Raw genomic sequence first — 20156 nt, 5'->3', positions numbered from 1 at the left:
TGGCTCGTGCCCGGGTGTGTCTCTGTCATCAGTGTACCCTGTGCATGCGGAGACCGGTGGCGGGGGGGGGGGGCGGAAGGGCGGAGGCGCACGTGTCTGAAGTGTGCGGAGCCTCCCTTAGCCCCTATGTATACCCGCCTTTTGATACTCCAAGAAGAGGGTCAAAGTGGAAGGTGTCCGTTTGGCTTCTCGAAAGGCCAGACACAGGGTCGGCCATTAATAGATGTGACAGGGGAGACCAGCTCGCGTAAGGTTCGGCTCTAGGCTCTAGAGTGCCTGAAATCGAGCAAGCATGAAAGTGTCGACCGAGCGCAGACCGTTCCCGGAGATGTCACAGGGGTGTCTGGGCGCTTGGGGGAAATTTTATAACAGATCTTCTTTCTCAGCCTCTCACTGAGCTGAAGGGACTTGTTAAGAGGTCTTAAGGAGGAGCTAGAGAGCAACTAACGCAGAGAAGAATTCCGAAAAGTAGGGGCTGGGGAGGAGGGAATAAAGGACAGATTAGAGTAGTTGGAGGGAATGTGAGATCATGTCTACCTGGAAGGTTTTCCAAATCCTGGCCTCCCACCATACATTAGCTGCAGAAGACACTGGCGCAACTCTCCAAATCCTGGTGTTTCTCTGCTCCTTCCCTATGTGCCCCATTATCAACCCAGAATGCTACCCCTTCCATCTTCAGACACAGACAAAAGAATTTGTCCCAGACACCCGTGTACAAGCCAGGACGAAGCCCTTTCCCGCCAAACCACTAAAACCGGGAAATAAACAGCGCATGCCCAGGCTCTGGGCGCGGGAGGCTGGGAGAGGATTTGGGTGGTAAGAAGAGCCAGAGGATCGGAAGGAAGGACAGAGGGAAAAAGGAAGGGAATAGGAGAAGGCTGGGAAAGAGAAGAAGAAGGAGGAGGAAGAGGAGGGACCAGCCGGGGCAGAGTTGGACTTAGGGTTCCGTTATAACTCCCCGCCCTCGCAGCCCAGGGTCTTTCTATTTCCTGCTCCCTGTCCCCCATCTCTGAAGGCAGACTGGAGGTGGGAGAGGTAAGACAAAGGGAATTCTCCTCCTCTGGGAAGTGTGAAGTGCGTCTGTGCTCTCCTTGCAGGCTCTGGAAAAACTGGCAGGAATTTCCTTGTCGTGAGAAGACCGACGAATGTCTGCAGCCGAAGAGACAACTACAAACAGACTTTGGGCTAGGAAGGACGGCGGGAGGAGGAGGTGGCGGGGGCTAGCTTTGATCGCTTCAGCTCTGTTGTAATTTTGTCTTCGCCAGATAGATTAACCAAAATAGCCCTAGCAAGGAGTTGTGTCCACCGAATCCCCTCCCTCCCCACCCCCCGCGTCATCTGCACGCCTGGAGCCGGGTCGCGGCTCCTCCCCGAGCCTAGCTAAAACTTCAAGGGCTAATGGTTCTGTGATCCAGCCGTAATGAGGAGGCCACACGGCTCCCCAACACTCCGTTAAACAAACATGTAAGTCACCCTCCCCCTCCCCCTCGACAGAGCAGGGGTGGGGAGGCAGCTGGGACCGCTTCGGCCGCCCGGCGCACGCCAGGGTGCCCTCAGCTAGGGGAGTGGTGTCGCTGTGACCCTCGGCTGCTCCTCACGGCCTTGGTCTTCATAATCTCTACCTTAGAAAGAAGAGAAAGGGGCAAAGAATGTGCATCTCGCTACCCACAGGACGAGCCAGGAGAGCCCGTGTCTTTCTGTGAAGTTTTCTAAATAAATCGCTCTCTTGGTTCTAGGCTGGGATGGACAGAGGCTGGTCCCGGTTCTTCTGCAGAACAGTGAGACGGATGTAAAGGATTTGGAGTCGTCCTCCCACCCCCCTTCTTTTTCTTCGCCATACAAATCAACCATATAAATCATTCGCATTGTTTAAGGTACATTGATCAATCTAATGGCTTGTAATGGGCTCCTAATTGCCTCTTGCAGAGTCCTGCAGGCTTGCGTTTGAACAGGGAAAGTTCTCAATTCCAGCACTAAGTTCACCTTAGGTTTGAGACTCGGTGATTACAGAATCCAGGAACAGCAGCACTGACAGCTGGTGACTCCGGTCTCAGTGCTGAGTCTAGGGAAGGGAGGAAAGGGGAGGGCACTGGAATTCCAAATCAGTAATTTATTAATGAGCAAAGCCCATGCTGCAATTTATTGGTCATTGGGCACTGAGGATTGTTTTGTTAACATCAGACAAGAAACCTTCCTTATTCACCCGTGCCTGTATTTTGAGACCCTGGTACAGTAAACACTTCCATTGTCACAAACTCATATGCTATTAGTCATCTTTTATTTACTTATTTTTCATAGGGCAATATCAGGAGTTGTGATAGGAATTAATATGCAGGAGGATTGTGTTAAAGGGAAAGAAGGAAAAGTAAAACTTTCTCCAATAAGGAGTCCTGGAGACATGCCTAAACTCCTGTTTAACACCTTGCAGTTGTAGTGCCTCCTCCAAGCCCTGGATGAAAGAGGAAAAATGTGGAAGCCTCCTGGAAGGCTGCCTATGGAAGGTTAAACTGAGGAAACTGGTGTCTTGGCTGGGAGAAGCTGGCAATGACCACATTCCTCACGCCTCTGTTTTTTCTTGACATTAGTTCAAGGTCTATGTGAAAAAAAAGGCCCCTTTAATATATCCAAAGATGGTTCTATTAGAGTTGACTAGATAACCAATGTGCTTCATTTTGGTAGTGATGCCCTTAAAAAGAAGGCCAGCACTGAATGTCACATTTGCTAAGCCCCCTCTCTGGTGGTTGGCCAGTGATGGAGGAAGGTAAAACCTCAAGCCGAATAGACCCCCCATAGTTTCCAAGTAATGCAGTAAACAAATCTATAATGCTTGTTGAATAATCTTCCAATAATTGCAGTCATTAAAATCATCACAGTCTACAGTCACCTTCCTTCCTTTGACACACAAGTCTTTCCTTTAATTGTTAATGCATTTTTGGCTCAGATAAACATATCAAAGAAAAAAGGCAGGCTTAAAATATATAGCCCAGATACGTCTAGTAGCAGAAAATTAGTTGTGTATGCAAACGTTTGGTGTGTACTTAATAGCGGAAGGGTTTTCAGTTTCTCCAACAGACCTCACAGGCTTAAGAAAAATTTGCATCTCTTGCTAAAAAGCAGTGACACCTCCTAGATAGAGAAAAGGTGAAAGCCCCATTGACCTATTGCTCCTTCCTGGCTCTCTTATTTGCAAGGGTAGGGCTGGGATGAAGGCATTATAGAACAAATATTTAAATGGAAGCTCAAAGGGAATTGTGGGAGAGTTCCTCAATTTTCAATTAATTTCCTTGATCCACTTGGTATCAACGCTGCTGGTTTTTAAAAAAGTCAACATATATTAACTATAAAAGATTCCCTTTTAATCAAAAGCTTCATCTACAACTGAAAAACTCCACTGCAGATAGGATTCACCCGACTCAGCAGGCTCTGCAGTCTGTACTTGCTCCCTTCGCCCTTGTTCATGACAGGCGACGTCTGTACACAGAACAGGTTTTGTTTCTTTCTTTTTTTTAAAACTCAAATTATTGATGTATCTCCCCAACTCCCACACCGTGCTGACCTGATAATCACTGCTCTAGTGTAGATCATGCAAATGAAAGACATAATTAATTGCGCAAATCATTCAAAAAAGGAGAGCTTTGGCTTAAAAAAATAAATAAATAAAGGACAGGTCAGATAAATGTTTTTACCAACTCGCCTGCACATCCCGGTTCTGTGGGCCGAGGCTTTGGGTGCAGGCAGCCCAGCCAAAGGGAGAACCTTCGGTACCTACTCCCCCAACGCCTCTTTTCCCGCCCACATCTTTGAGTATCCCCAACTTCACCCCCAGCTTCCGCGCTGTATATTCGCTGCTAAGGTCTGCGCCTGACCAAAGCTCCCGAGAGGCTGGGCAGTAACCTAATATTTAACCAGCTATTATAGGGAGTTCTTCAGAAAATAACTGGTTCTTCCACCCCCATTTGCTTCTTGTGCACCAGGGAGAAGCATTTTGTCTGTGGCGCAGGAGCCCCAATCCTTCCGATCAGCACTAATGACGGAATTGTTTTCCAGGCTTTGCCTTCTAAACACAGCAACTTGAGCAGTTTGCTCAGATCAAAGCTCTGAAGAGAGGCAAGATGGGAGAAACAATATTTGTTCAAAGGACGTGAACTCTTCCCTTTAATTACCCTATTCTTTTCTATTAGGATTTCTACTGAAGTTTTTTTGCAAAAAAAAAAAATGTTGATTTAACCATAGTGTATTTACGATGTAAATATATTCCAAGATGAAAACGTCACAGATCAATTGTAAAGGACCCGGATACATAATTTTAAAAAATCAGTTTCAGTGTATATGAGGTTCTCACCCCACTTTCGCTGCTCAGTCAGATTTGTTTATGCAGAATCGACATTTAATAGTGCTAATTGCACTCCAGTTAAATTGCCCTGATTGCAGAAAGGGAAGCAATTTTCGTGCTCTCTGTCTGGGTTTGGAAGAAATTGTTTTATATTCACCTCTTTATAAAGAAGTGGAGATAAGGCACCGGGGCCTTTGCACAAATTGCACTTAGGGGCTGACTGGCAGCATTCAGGCGCTATAATAGAGCATTATTTGGCCGTTTTGAATAATGTAAAGCGTTTGCTGAAAGCTATTCTCCTGAAAATTGCTTTAACTTTTAAAAGGGTGATGATTCACTCCAAACCAGGCCTTTGTTACATTGTCATTATTTTTCCAAATGTTTTAACAGTCAGCTCAACACTTTAGCATAACACATTGATCTTTGTTTAAAAACTAGATTTTTTAGAGGATGAAAAAATCTGTCAGAAGGAAAAAAAAAGAAAGAAAACAACTGGACTTCCTCCGAAAGATTTCCTTAGGGCCCCACCTTAGAGTTAAAGTGGCCCGGGTGCTTGCCTGAGTGCGTTTGGGAGATTTTCCTAACTTTTATTGTGATCGGGACGCGCGTATCTAAAGGAATATCGGAGTGCTGGTGTAGAGTCTGACAGCTGGAACTACATTGAAAACGGTGGGAGGGGGAGGGGAGGGGAGGGGAGTAGGAGCAGAGCAAGGCAACAAGAGCGCCCGGAGCCCGAAGTGCCTGCATGCACTGTTTTAAGTGGTTGGCTTGAAAATGTCACTAGTGCTAAGTGGCTTTTCGGGTTGTCTTATTTATTACTTTGTTAGGTTTCCTTAAGGAGAGGGGGTGATTGGGGGTTGGGAAGGAAGTGGGTAGGGGAAACCTCGGCGCTACTCCTCCCCGGACTGCACAGGGTGAGTCGGAAACGCCTCGCTGCCACTTAACAATCCCTCTATTAGTAAATCGACGAGGAGACTCTACGGGGAGCCGAGCACCAGCCTCCCCTTCCTGGGCCGAAGTCACCTGTTGGGAAAGGCTCCTGGGTCCCCCTGCCGGGCTCTCCGGCTCTTCCAGGCTCCCTGTTTCCCTCTCCACCCTGCGTCTTCCCGGGGCTTTTCACACCCTCTCCCCGATTTCTACGGCAATCCCCCAATGCGCAGCGCTTCATTAGAGCCACACAGGTCTTCTCGCTCTCTCTTCTTTCTCTGTTTATAATGCCCTTGGTGCTTTCGCCATCTTAAAAAAAAAAAAATTCGGAGCAAAAGTATTTTAACGAAAAGAAAAGAAAGTGACCCACAAAGCCCTCCCCGCCCACTAAAGTGCACCCAGGATGCACGCAGGCTCCGCCTTAGGGCCGAGAGAAGCGCCACGGTGGTCTCACTTTTGGGCCAGGAGATCTTGCAGAAGAGGAGCGCAAACACTGAGGGCACATCTCCATGTCTTCCTCACTTGCTCTCCCTCCACAGCATCTCGTGTTTTCAACCGAGCATTCGGTTTAAAAATTAAAACGTACTTGGGCAGCAAGGCGGGATGTGGGCTTGGAGGGGAATGTGGTACATTTAAAGCCAGTACCCAGGTCTGCCCGAGGGCTCTGGTGTTTCTGGTTCAAAAGCAGCCCTGGCTGACCTGGAGGAGAAAGAGAAAGCTGGACCTAGAAAGAAGAAAAACAGCTCAGCCTTTGCAGAGAGACTCAAGGACGCCCTGTTAGCTGCCCGTCTGAAGACACCTCTTTTCACACTGACAATGTCCAGGGAGGATTGGACAGTTCTTCAGGGTGCTTCCAGCCTGCAAAATGTGGAGGCGCCCACGTGTGGCCTCGCCCTCCACACTCTAGGGTGGAGGTCCCCAAGTGGCTCTCCCGGCACGTCTGCGAGAGAGGGGCGCTAGGGAGCAACCTACCTTCTAACAAGGCGCCCTGGCCCTGCAGAAGAGCCTCTAGGCCCAGGCGGTCTGTGGTGGGGGTGGTTTGGAGCTGGGGCAGGACAACTCGACTCCAGGCTGAAACGTGACATGCAAGTCTTCACCGGGTTAAACAAACAGCCGAACAAGCTGCAGCTTCAGCGGGGGAGGTGGTGGGGGCGGACTCGGCTCGCGCCGGTCTCGGTTTCCAAAGTTGTTACAATGTGAAAATAAGCGGCTTCGTGCAGCCTGTTGTATGGGCTGATGCCTCCCACCCCCACGCCAGCCCCCAGCGAAATCCTGCAGATAATCAGCACATCCCACTGTTTAGTCATATTTGACAACTGGGTTAACCTGGTATCTAGGCGCTGGTGAAACGGTACAAAGGGTGCCCTCAATTACCACCAGAAGCTTCTGGCGTGAGTGGCACTTCTATTACCCCCGGGTCAGAGGCCAGAGCGACAATTAGGAAGTCACTTAGACCGCTGGGGGGAAATGGTGGGCTGCAGCAGGCTCCAGGCCCTCCCAACAAGTCTGTGGGTGTCAACCTGTACCGCGAGGCCTGTTTCTCTCCTCTTCCGGGAACTCTCCCCTGGCGACCCCTCCTCAATGTGACTCCGAGAGTGAGTAAAACTGAATCCTGTGGGGGAAAAGGAACTGGGTAGAAGATAAACGACAATGATAAATTCGCACACAAGAAAGATGTGTACAAGCTGGAGTTGTGCTCCCGCGGGCGAGAACCTGAACACACCAAGTGAGCGTTGACATTTCCGTCTCGACTTGGGCCCTGCGGTATGGCCTCCGCCTCAGCACCCCCTCCCCTCCTGCCTCCTTTCCCACACGTGGGGAGTGGAGTAAAACTGTCAGCCCTTACTGGCAACATCCAGGGATGCTTCGGGGGCTTGTGGTTCGGTCTCAACGCTACTTAAACCTGGCTTGGTGTGTGAGTGTGTGAGTGTGTGTAAATTTTTAATTGCCCTGTAATTTCTTCAGTCCCCAGCCCGACACCCCCCTCCCAGAAGCCTTGACGGGCACGCGCCGGGAACCCGGGCTCGGGCCCCTCGGCGCGTCTGATTGGCTGCGGGGTAGCTCCCGTCTGCTCTGCCTGCGCCTTCATTGGGCGAAAGGCGCAGCCAGCGGCACTTCAAAGCGGGTGCTCCTCGCACTTAGGCTGAGTTTAGCCGGCGGGAGCCCGGAGTCCGCTCGGCGCGAGCGCTGGGACGCGGGAGCCTCGCGGGACCCGACTAGTCTTCCGAGCAGCCATCAGGCTCAGTCCCACTTCCGGCCCCGCCACGCAGCCCAGGGTCCTGCTATGGCCACGTCTATACTCGGGGTAAGTCCGTAGCGCTGCAATGCATTTTCGCGTTTTAACTGGAGTGATTTTTCGTTATGGCTTCTCGGAGTCCGCAGCTCCGAGAAACTGTTGCTGCCGGACTGGAGCTTCAGCTTTCTTAGCACTTTCCACATTTCCGGGACAGATTCTTTCCAAGTTATCAGAACCCTGGAGATGCCTTTGCAAGAAAATGATTTCTTAAGGAAGTCTCTTTTTATTTGGTTTTAAAGAAAACCTAGAGGTTTTTTTTCTTTCCGTCTTGATTTATACCCCATCCCCCCTTGCTTGGGGGGTTGTCGCAATTACGCGACAGTGGTGTTTCCAGAAAACAGCCCTAATCGGTTTGAAGTCCATGTAGTCGTTAACAAACATTTACATTTCCGCGGCTCCCCAGCTTGCCCATGACTTTTAAATCAGTCGCTGGGTCGCTTCTCTTCGGAATATTGTTTTCATAAGCGGGGTTCTTTTGTGGAAACATTAAAAACGTTTTCTATTAAAAAAAAAAGAGAGAGCAAGTCGTTGCCACCCTTGGGAGGAGACGTATGTAACTTAGTACCCCAAGTTTTCCCCGCCCCTGGGCCGCGGTTTCGTCCGCCTCCGCCCTCATCCGATGTTTGTTGTCAATGTGTTTACCTTCGTGCTTCACCCCGAAAGGTGATTTGGGGGATTCGGTGAGAGAGCCGGCTCACTGGGAGCGGAAAGCGAGCAACCCGATTCGGTTCTGGGCCGGGGTTGCCGCGACGGAGGCGGGGACACTCAGGCATCTTGATTTGTAGCTCCGCTGAAGAACAACTTTCCAGCGCCAGGACCCCTGCCCTGTGATCGCCTCTGCCCGGGACTGGGAGAAAGCCGAAGCCGGGAAGCCACGGCCCCCCGGGACCAGCCGCGGCGGGACCGGGCTGCTCACCGGTGTACTTTGTGTCTTCCTCCCACCCCTACTTTCTCCTGCCCTTCTTCTCCTTGCTCCCTCCCCCACCCTACCCACTCTAGGAAGAGCCACGCTTCGGAACGACACCGTTGGCCATGCTGGCGGCGACCTGCAACAAGATAGGCAACACCAGCCCGCTGACGACCCTGCCGGAGTCGAGCGCCTTCGCCAAGGGCGGCTTCCACCCCTGGAAGCGCTCCTCGTCCAGCTGCAACCTCGGCTCCAGCCTCTCGGGCTTCGCCGTGACCACGGGCGGCCGCGGCTCCAGCGGCCTGGCGGGCGGCTCTGGCGCAGCCAACAGCGCCTTCTGCTTGGCCTCCACGTCGCCCACGTCGTCCGCCTTTAGCAGCGACTACGGCGGCCTCTTCTCCAACTCGGCGGCGGCAGCGGCGGCGGCGGCCGGGGTGTCCCCGCAGGAGGCGGGCGGCCAGTCGGCCTTCATCTCCAAGGTGCACACGACGGCGGCCGACGGCCTATACCCGCGCGTGGGCATGGCACACCCGTATGAGTCGTGGTACAAGTCAGGATTTCACTCGACGCTGGCGGCGGGCGAGGTGACCAACGGCGCGGCGTCGTCGTGGTGGGACGTGCACAGCAGCCCCGGCTCGTGGCTGGAGGTGCAGAACCCCGCTGGGGGTCTCCAGAGCTCGCTGCACTCGGGCGCCCCCCAGGCCTCGCTGCACTCGCAGCTCGGCACCTACAACCCCGACTTCAGCTCGCTCACGCACTCGGCCTTCAGCTCCACGGGCCTCGGCTCCTCGGCCGCCGCCGCCTCGCACCTGCTCTCCACCAGTCAGCACCTGCTGGCCCAGGACGGCTTCAAGCCGGTGCTGCCCTCCTACTCAGACTCGAGCGCCGCCGTGGCGGCCGCGGCTGCCAGCGCCATGATCTCCGGCGCCGCTGCCGCAGCCGCCGGGGGGAGCTCGGCTCGCTCCGCCCGCCGTTACTCCGGCCGCGCCACCTGCGACTGTCCCAACTGCCAGGAGGCGGAGCGGCTGGGCCCGGCCGGGGCTAGCCTACGGCGCAAGGGCCTGCACAGCTGCCACATCCCGGGCTGCGGCAAAGTGTACGGCAAGACCTCGCACCTGAAGGCGCACCTGCGCTGGCACACGGGGGAGCGACCCTTCGTGTGCAACTGGCTCTTCTGCGGCAAGCGCTTCACGCGCTCGGACGAGCTACAGCGGCACCTGCGGACTCACACGGGCGAGAAGCGCTTTGCCTGTCCGGTGTGCAACAAGCGCTTCATGCGCAGCGACCACCTGAGCAAACACATTAAGACGCACAACGGGGGCGGCGGGGGCAAAAAGGGCAGCGACAGTGACACGGACGCCAGCAACCTGGAGACGCCCCGCTCCGAGTCCCCTGACCTCATCCTGCATGACTCCGGCGTGAGCGCCGTCCGGGCGGCGGCTGCTGCTGCTGCGGCGGCGGCGGCGGCGGCGGCGGCCACGGCAGGAGGCAAGGAAGCGGCGTCCGGCCCCAACGACTCTTAGAGGCCGGGCGAGAGGCGCGAGAGAGCGAGCGAGCGAGTAGAGACACCAGAGCGAGCGAGAGCGAAGGCGAGTGAGAGATTGGGAGGACGAGCAAGCGGAAACCGGCGGGCGGGGGCTCCGGTGATGCCCATGCTCCCGGGCTGAGCGCGAAGTGGAGCTGCACGGTGCTCCCAGGCCGCGGCCACGGACCGCGCCAGGAGCTCCCCTCTGCCGTCTGCGCCCAGATGAGAATGAGCGGTCCGGGAACAAAAGTGAACCATCCTCCGACAGAGTCAACAGTTTTCAAAACTGCACACACAGGCAAACGTACAAGAGATCTACAAACAGAAGCACGCACACTCGCGCGCGCGTACACACGTACAAACCACTCACACAAACTTCTCGAGCGAAGAGCAATACACAGAAACGGTCCCACCTCCCCCACCGCCCACCCCTGCACCACCCTTCTCTTTCCCTGTCTCAAAAACAGCCACCACCCAGCAAAGGACTGTCAGAACATTTGAAAACAAACGGGACCCATAAAAGCAGACCCTTTGTGTGGATTATATAATATATAAAATGCTCCAAGTCCTGCTTGATATCTACTTAAACAATGAGACTTTTTTCCCTTAAAAAAAAAAAAAAGGAAGCATCAAAAAAGGCTTAAGGTGAGAAATTAAACTGGAAGTCTAGCGAGTTTCTCTGTATTTCATAACATCTGTATAAATAGAGTTCAAAAGATTGTGTTCTCTTATTTTCTTGTAAATGTTCATTCGAATAGTTTTTTTGTGTGAATTCCTGAAATTCAGGGAGGTTTTTTAATTTTCTGATGCACTTTGTGAAAGTCAGTATATATGTAAGAGATATTTAAAATGTTGAGTTAACATTTCACTCACAAACACGTAAGTTAAGGTCATCTAAAGAAATCAATGCGTTTATGTGTATGAAGAAAATCTTGACATCATACTTTCATTTTGGTATTATTAAAGGACTCTGAACAATACACCTCCTTTTTTTTTTTTTTTAAATCCTGTTCTCTCTTTAGTAAGCCTTACGTGGGTCGAATTTTTTTTTTCTTTGGGGGGAAAAATTTGCTTAATGTTAGTTGTAGGTAATGTAAGGTTTATGTGGGTTATAAAAGCCATAATACATATACATTTTTGAAAAGTCAAGATTATTTATTTGTATATCAACAGTGTAAATTAAATTGGGTTATAAGAACGTGTAGTTGTATTACTTAATGGGAGAGCTCTGAAAAGGTGACATTTTAAAACTCTGGAGGCCTTTAAAAAAAAAAAAAGCGAAAGGCCCTTGGCAGCTTTAGCAGGGGAGGCTCGACATGCGGGGGAGGGAACAAGCCCAGGTCAGAGAAAACGCTGGTGGGTTTGTTTGTTTTTGAAAAGCAATTTAAAAACAATCGGTGAAAAGAAAAAGCTTTTAAAAAAGAAGTCTTTTAGGTCCCAAGGCCGTCTATGTTGGGAGGCGACTCAGGGGAATAAATCGCTAGAGTCAATACCCCGGAAAAGACATTTCATGCCTAAATGAAAATCTTGTTAAATGTTATTAATTTTGACTTAGAGCACACAGCAGCCCCCTGTGCCTTGTATTCCCTTATTAGGGATTCATGTCTTATCAAATATCTAATTAATCTCCTAGACATCATTTGTTCTGGCCAACTTTATCTCAGCTGGTCCACGGGGAAAACTCCAAATATTCTCCGTGACAAAGCTCCCTTGAAGATCTTTTTAATTGTCTAAATTAACTGCACCAAATTTGCATGTCAAACGGTAAAGGGCAACCTGAGATAAAATGTAAACGTTTTAAAAGCCCCCAAACTAAGCACTTGATTTGATAACTAGGCTTTTTAATGTTATGGAAGACAACTGCTCCTTTCCTTTTCAAAGACGACTGATCTATGCAAATAGTAAATTGGAAATGCCTAGGTCCCTGCGCCGTCAAATGGCCCTCGCAGGTTATTTGAATATCAGTGGCGCTGCTTCTGAAAAGGTTCAAGGATGCTCTCTGACTTCTTTGTGATTACTCAGTGCGGCGTCTTATTCTGAAGAAAAAAACTCAGGAATAATTAAAGGCTGGGATCAGGCCTGGGAACACATTGGGGACAGGAATCTCATTTAGACAGTCCCTTTCAAAATAAGGCACAGTTAAATTGACCAGAAGGCAATTATTGAAATGAAAATTATTTTCACTCTCTTTGTCTCCTGACCACCAACTTAACAGCCCCACTTTAAAAGAGAGGGGAAGAGAGGGAGAGACGAAAAGAAAATTGGTAAATGAGATAATTTCGCAATTCGAAAAAAATGTTTATTTAGAAAATAAAGTACATATTTACAGACTAAAAATATTTCTAAAAGACTTCCCATACAATAGGAAATACAAGCGAAATCCGCCCCAACAGAATCTCCCCCCCCCCCTTTTTTGATTACTGCCAGTATTGGGAACTTGAATGAAGGTTTTGGTTCTTAGGGAAGAAAGAATAAATTATTATTATTAACAATCAACAAAATGCTTTCCCGCGAAACTCTGCTCTGAAAAGCAAAACTCTGCTCTGAAAAGCTAAGTAGTGAGTGGCGATGAAACAGAGGCGAAGGTCTCCAGCCGGGCGTTTTCAGCGTGAGATCCTGTGGCTTCTCTCCTCTCGGCCTTCTCGCAGTCCCGGCAGCCTCGGCTGCCCCGCTGTTTTCTTCGACTTCTTTCCTCTGGCCATTTCCTCTTCCCTTTCGAACTGTTCATAAACGGGACCTCCCCAATACTCCCAGCCCCCGCGCCTTCTGGTTCAGGTCTGGTCTTCTGGAGAAGCTGGCAGGGGTACATCACTCTAGGGGCTTTAGGCCAAGGCAGAGATGGTGGCCGAAGCTTTTGGGAGCTGGCGGCCGGAGGCGCGGTGGTGAAGGTGTGGTGGGGTTTCCTGAGGAATGAGGGCGCCCGGGCGTCGGGCTTAGGCAGCTTTGTTTCTCCTTGATAATACAGATCAAAGGGTCTGGCGGTGCAGGTCCCGCTGGCCGCTGGGCTCCCTCCGCAGCCCAGTGATCAAGGCCTCTGAGCGCTGCCTCTGCCCCGCGGGTCAGCGGACGTCCATCACCGAGGCTCCCGGGAACTGCAGGCGGCAACCCCAGCCGGAGTGTCCAGCCGCGAGACCAGAGCGCGCGGAAACTGAACCCGGAGGCCCCGGCCAATACCAACAGGCGAAAACAGACCCCAGCCCGCTTGCTTGCCCCTCAGCCCTAGGGGTTTTTGGGGGCGCGGGGAAACCTTGACCTGAGCGGGTGGCGCTTGGTGGAGGCAGAGCAAATTGGAGACAGCGTGTTTGGGAGGGGAAAGCCCGCGAGCTCGGTCCGTACCTGAGGTGGGGCTGTGTCTCCCCAGGGCAACCTCCGCAACCCTGCAAGCTGGGGTGCTTTCGCTCCAGAGCCCGGGAGGAGCAGGAGGCCGCGGCCGGGGCCCCAGAGCCTCTGCGAGGGCTGCGGCCTGGAGGCCCGTGTGGGGTTGGAGGCTGTGGCCCGGAGGCCAGGCGTGCAGGCAAGGCCCTGAGTCCCTCTCGGTCCCGAGGGAGAGGAAATGAAATTTCGTGTCACCCGGTTTCTCGCAGTGTTTCCTGTCCTGCAGCTTCCTGCGCAGTACAGGTGGGAAGACCAAGTTTTCCTCGACCCTGAGCCCACCCAGCCTCAATCCACACCCTCCTCCGGCGGTTTACTTTTCTGACACTATTGTATTTTTCTCTTGAAATGAGTTGAATCCTACCTGAGAAGGAAAAAGAAAAAAAGAAGAGAAAGATTTTCTTTCCTCAAGGAGGGAAAACAACACTAGTTTTACGAGATTAGATTGTGCACCTGAATGGCGTGTCTGGACATTCCGTCAAATCGTTATAAATTGTGTAAAATTGAATTTCTTGTTATTCAGATGGAAACTTTATTTATTTTAACTCTAATCTTATTTGCATCTATTATCTGTATTCTCCACGGCTCTTTCCCACTACAAAAATGCAGATGAAGTAAATCTCACATAAATCCCGCCCATTTGTGTAATTGGTATACTAAGTGTTTATTTTAAGTGAGAATAATTTAGCTACAAATTTTCTTAAGGAATAACATTCTTAACACATTAAAAAAAAACGGAAAACTCTGATTTGCTTTTATGTTTGACAGTCGCTCTTGATTCACTTAAGAGGAGGTTGGCGTGCGCGGCTCGCTAGCGCCATCTAGAGCTCCTGGCCGGGAAGGCCGCGCTGTCTGCCCAGCTCACCACTATTAGCGCTGGGAGACCGGCTTTTGCCGTGAACTGCAGTAACCTAGTGAAAAAGCAAAGAAAAGCGAGGTCTTGGTTCCAGCGAGGAATAAGTCCCACTATTCGGGAACACTGCTTGGCAGTGGCCTTTATTACTGCTCCCAGGAAGGGGGTCGTTTCTGGAATGTGCTAACTGAAATTCCAAACAAAATAACGCCCCGCTTTCTCCTAGTCTTAGAATTGTCGTATTTAACATTTTTTAAGGGTAGTGGTGGGTTAAGGCAACTTCAGGGTCTTCCAAATCAGAGTTGAGAAAGCTGAGCGCTGACGGCGGAGACGTGGACCCCATGGTGAGGACCCAGCCGTGAGAGCAGCACCCCGCACTCTGCCCCCAACGACCCCGGATTCGAGGGCTCCCGGCTGACGAGGCCCGCTAGACTAACCGGGACCCGCCGAGGCCCAGCTGATTAAACCAGCTTCCAAACCGTCTCACACCCCAGACCCTTGGAGAGGGAGGGAAGGGAGAGACCCGCGGCTTTCGCCAGCGCCGACCCGGGAGGCAATGCAGCCTCCTGCCCTCGCCGCCCTCCTCCGGGGGGTCCATCCTAGTCCGAGTCCGGCGCCGAGGACCGCGGGGCAGGACGGGGGAGGGCAGAGGCCCTGAGGGCGGCGAGAAGTCCGAAGCCCCTCGACCCAGCCTTCCCGAAGAGTCTGCATTTCTTCCTGGCGCAGACTCCATCCGGTTTGTCCCCAATTTTCTTCTTTGAAAATCAAATCGAAAATCCGAGAACAGCTTGGGGGCGTTGGCCAGTTTTCTCCCCTATGCGTGCCTTGCCCTCCCCCATCGCCCCATCCCTTCCACTTTCTCGTCCACTACCCCACCCCCATCCCCTGTTCTCGGTGGCATTGCAGTGACTTCCTCCCCCTTCCTCTCCTGCTCACCACCCCCCAGGGCTTATTGTATTTTGATTTTAAAAGCTACACCTCCAAAGGCCGCGCCAGAGGCGGTGGAGGTGCGGCCTCCTGCAGCAGCCTGAAGGGGCCGACTGAGACGCTGGGGCGCCGAGCTCCCCGACCTTGGGCCGGGGAAACGCGGGTGTTTCCCGGAATTCGCAGACACCTTTGCAGCGGGTAACTCGGCTAGGTTTGTATTTGCTGTTTTAGTACAAACCCCACCGCACTGCCTATTTCAAAGATGTGCTAATTACTACTTGGATAGCGGGGCGCAAAGTCCTTGTCCATTTCCCAGTACAAAGTAGGTTGCTAGAAAATTTGAAATTGCCTTTCAGCCTAAAGCTGCCTTACCTGAATGTCATAATTACAGTAATTATGTACATCCAAATTACATGCTAATTAAATTAGAATCAAATCGTTCTAAATCGAAATCAAATGAGGTAGTGAAGAATTAATCAATGACAACATAAATAGAGAGCTTCCTTCAGAGATATTTATTGTAACGATCCAAGGAGGAATTTGATCTGAAAAAGTCACCTGTTTATTTACTTTCAAATTAGTAATCAGTTATTATCCCTTCTCCATAATTTTAACCGTTCAGTGTTATTTACCCCCCACTCTTTGCAGACGCTGGAGTTTATAGAAATATGTATGAGGTAAATACATACAGAGATGCCTCCCCCATATACTATTGATATAAATATATACAGTGTGTTTGCAGCTCCAGTGAAGGGGAAGGTTTCAGAATGTCCGTAGGGACACATGCTGCCAGGGCCTGTTCTCAGGGGCCGGGGAAAGCAAAACACCTAAGAGTTTTTAGGTTTTCCAACACCCTGGCACTCTATTCCTTTGAAAAATTCATAGCGAAGATTTCGCATGTTTTGCAAGCATCTAATCATTTCTGGGTGATTAATATATAAAAGAAATGCAAAGTCATAAGGTGTCTCCCCCAGTCCGTTTTCTCCTTGAAGATAACTGGCGAAGACTTGACATTTTCATTTTTGTCCCAGGAACGTGAAATTAGCACCGGCTTAATAAAGTGCTTCCTTCACCTGTGGAGGCCGAGCTGCCCGAAAAGAAATTCGCTCGCTTTCGTGACTACTGAAGACAAGTCTGCCCTCCGACCTGCGCAGGAGAGACACGCGGGAGGTCCGGGCGAGCTTAGGCGGGAACTGGCAGGCAAGGGCGCACGGCGGCGGCTGCACCGGCACACGGCTCCCCAGGGCGCAGCTCCCGCGGCCGGCGGCCTCATGGAGCGGCCCCGGCTTGCGTCTGGTTGGGTTAGGGCAACTGGGGAGAAAGCCAGTGCAACCAGCTAACCCGGACTCTTTTCCATTACACCTTGGGGGTGTAGAGTCAAGTGGCCTCCTCGCTCAAGAGGCGCATCTTATAGAGTCTGAGACCCATAATTCTGAGACTTTCCTTTTGATTTTGGGGTGTGTTCAGAAAGTTGCCAAACGCCGGTCCGAAAGGAAAGCACCAGAGTAGGTAGGGGCGGTGTCGCCTCTGGGGATGGAACTCCACCTCGCTTCCGGCTTCCTTTGGGTCTAGGGCGAGGTCTATGGAAGCCAGGCTCTGGTCATCACCGGAGCCCCGAACCTCCACTTCTTGCCCGTTCCCCCGGAAACCTTCGAACGGGAGGGACTGGTATTTCTGCGTCTACAAGTGGGGTTTCGGAGAGCGGCTCACCGGCAATTTGGGCCATTGTGCGTTTCTTGCCGTTATTAGCAGCTCGTCCCGTTTTATCCCCACCTCGCTTCATTATTACAGCTATATTCTGGGGGTGATATTAAGTGTAGCATGAGGGGAGGAGAAAGGGGAAGGTGGTGAAAAGAATGTGCTTCCTTTTCTGTCAGCAGGAACCGGGTTTTAGGAGCCTCCATCAGTTAGGTGAGCTCTCTGTCAGTTGCCACCGCATTTCCACAACCTTAGCTTTCCCTCGGTCTTTCTTAACCCTCGCCATTAAAAAACAAAACATTCCTCCTTTTTGATCTGAAAACATCCCAAAGGCCTGTGCAGCTATTGCATACATTTCTTTATCTCGTTTGAAGAAATGGTAACTATAGCAAAGACTTTCTTTTCAGAAAACCTAAATAAGATTCCTTGTTAGTATCCCTCAGTTACTGAAGCTAAATTGCAGCTTTCTTCATGGTCTTAAGCGTAGGATGTGGAGATTTGGGATGTAGCTTACTGAGCGGTCTTCACCAGCATCTTGGCCCACTGGTCATTAGGTAAGGAGGAGAATTGAAATGGCTCAGGTGGATTTTGAAATCTTTGAGCTTCAATGCTAAAGCATGTAAGTACTGAGTGATTAAAGTTGGGAAACGCCATGCTCCTAGCAGCGTGGACCTATCTGATTCAATGCCAAGGTAATGGTGTTATGGAAGAACAGCAAGAAAGGTCTCTCCAAGGCTTTCAGATAAAAAGCTTTCTTCGGATTACAACCCTGATTCAAAATTAGAATGGCGTTTCATTTCGTAAGGTAAGACGACCTGCGAGCAGGCTGTAGCAACCTCTGCCTATATTGGCACACTTATTAAATGAAGTTAGGGCTGACGTGTCACGTAGACATTCGGATAAATAAGTCCTAACCTAGCAACCTGATCTTTCCTGCCATTTGTAAATCTACAGCACCTCCTACAGGAATTAATTTACTAGTGTTAAATTATGTCAAACATTAGGCCCGGAAAAAAAGGGGCGGGGGAAGTGTTTTAAAAAAATGTCTCATATGCCTCCCAGTGCAGTTCTAGGTCCGTAAGCAAATCACCATCATTGGGTGTATCCAGATTACTTTAAAAGACCTTCTCTATCTGCTAAAGGCAAGAGGGATGGCAAATACTGCCAGACTTTTTTCTGTGATTTTCTTAAAAATTGTCACTGTTGAGGACTTTTTTGCGTTCTTGACTCTTAGATTCGTTAAGCTTGGAGGGTTCTTCTTTGGCTCTCAATATTTAAGAGAATCTCTACACATATAGCTAGACATCCTTTTTATTGAGGTTCATCTCTCCCATTTTAAAGTTAGATTTCACAAACAAAATAATTAGAAGTCTTTCTTTTTAAAATAAAATCACTTTCAAGTCCTGCTTAAATCATTAGGATATATGGAACAAGGTGAGCCTCTTTAAAACTGTTTCTTACCATGTTATGACTGTGTCTGAAAATGCCTCCCTTGCAGAGTAGGAATGAAAGTGATCCCAGCCCTGCTCTGATCTTTAGGCTGTCTACCTCCCTTGGGTGACCAAGGCTGAAAGCCAAACAGTAAATCAACATCTTCCATAACTACATGGGATTTTTCTCGCAATTGGATGGGTAAGCATATTGGTTTCTGATAGCACTTTATAGTCGCTCAGCTTTAACAATGAAGGAAAATTAGAGATCTGAAATTCTTTAAAGGCAACTCAAAAAGTTAAAAGTGGACCACACTTTTCTAACAGTCAAGTGAGAAACATGTGAGAAATGATAATCTGTTTCTCTAATTCATTTTAAATTACAGGATGTATTTCAGCATTTCCCTTCATGAACACTGTATTTGTTCAGAAGCCTTTTAAGGTAGTAAGTATTGCATAGGTTTTGACATTAGAAAAATTATAAAGTCTAAAAAGGCATGAGGTAGAAAATAATCACTGTAACACTGATGAACTCAAGGTGTAAATTAGCAGGCTTTATCAATTTCAAATGCATGATTTAAGGAAAGGAAAGGGATCTTTGAGGAACACTCTAAGTTATTAAAGAACACTGTAGAAGGAATTCAAGTTTCTTTCTCTGCCACCTCCATCCCCCCGTTAAAAAAAACCTAAATGAAAGGGGTTGCTTAGGCTTTTAGATAGCTTATTCTAAATCAGGGGACATTTGTTTTGTGTGTGTGCACAGACAACATGGAGTGGTTTCACTTAACTCCTGTTCATATTTATTTACATTCTTTAGAACTTATGAAATTGACTTACAACCCTAAAAACCATCTAACCAATATTTGTATTAACAGATGTTTTTAAAATGTGGAATCCTGGTAACAAAAACACTGTGTCCATGATGTGAAGTATGCCCTCTCCTCACTTATCGACGTGGTTAGGCTTCAAAGACCAAGTTGTTTGCACAATCGGCATTATGTGAAAATGGAGGATGATCACATCAGTTCACAAAAATGGAAGATGACTACATCATTACACAACTGCCAAATTGTATCATTATGTAACTGCCAAACCACTGATAATCATGGCCCAGCCAAGCTGACACATGACCTTAACCATTAGAGCTAGCGTTACTCTTGCCTTGTACCTTGTTCATTACTGCCCAACGCATATTGTTAATGTGCAAAATACTCATAATAGATTTTTTACTATTGTCATAAATGCAGAATGTGGGATAATGAAATAGTTAAGTGATTTTTTTTTTAATTGCATGTTACTTTTGATTGGTATTAATTTTTCCTATAGTTTTCCCTTACCATATCCTTTGAAACACAAAGGAAAATTTGCAGCTTAATTTAAATATGCTTACTTACTCGATGGCACTGGGTTTTTGGGTTATATACCTATAAAAAAAAACAAAGAAAACCAAACCCGTTGCCATTGATTCTGACTCATAGTGACCCTACAGGATAGAGAACTACCCCATAGGGTTTCCAAGGAGCAGCTGGTGGATTCAAACTGCTAAACTTTTAGTTAGCAGCTCAACTCCTAACCACCAGCGTACCACCATGGCTCCTACGTACCTATACTCATGAAATATATTTAAAAATTGTGCATTGTTCCATTTATAACATTATATAAATGTTTAACCTTTAGAAGTAAAATCTTAATAGTTGTATGCCAGTACTAGAAAGTCCATCGGCGGTAGGCAGAATAATGGTCCCTCAAAGAGGTCCACATCCTTATCCCTGGAACTTGTAAATATGTTACATTATATGGCAAAGGGGAATTAAGGTTGCACATGGAATTTAAGTTGATCTTAGAACAGAGAGATTATCTTGTATTCTCTGGGTGGACTCAATATAAT

The 20156-nt window shown here is 49.3% G+C and overlaps 1 protein-coding gene across 1 annotated transcript; it reads left to right on the top strand.

Moving 5' to 3' along the window:
- The first annotated feature begins 7544 nt into the window (after positions 1 to 7544).
- On the top strand, positions 7545 to 9986 carry SP9 (Sp9 transcription factor). The gene is made up of 2 exons (XM_064287429.1): positions 7545 to 7565; positions 8556 to 9986. The coding sequence occupies exons 1-2, from the start codon at positions 7545 to 7547 to the stop codon at positions 9984 to 9986; spliced, it is 1452 nt and encodes a 483-aa protein (XP_064143499.1).
- The last annotated feature ends 10170 nt before the right edge of the window (positions 9987 to 20156 follow it).

The sequence above is a fragment of the Loxodonta africana genome, chromosome 6, assembly GCF_030014295.1.
Source record: "Loxodonta africana isolate mLoxAfr1 chromosome 6, mLoxAfr1.hap2, whole genome shotgun sequence".
In the NCBI taxonomy this organism is placed as follows: domain Eukaryota; kingdom Metazoa; phylum Chordata; class Mammalia; order Proboscidea; family Elephantidae; genus Loxodonta; species Loxodonta africana.
The sequence above is the reverse complement of the archived record's forward strand: the minus strand, read 5'-3'. Positions and strand labels throughout refer to the sequence as shown.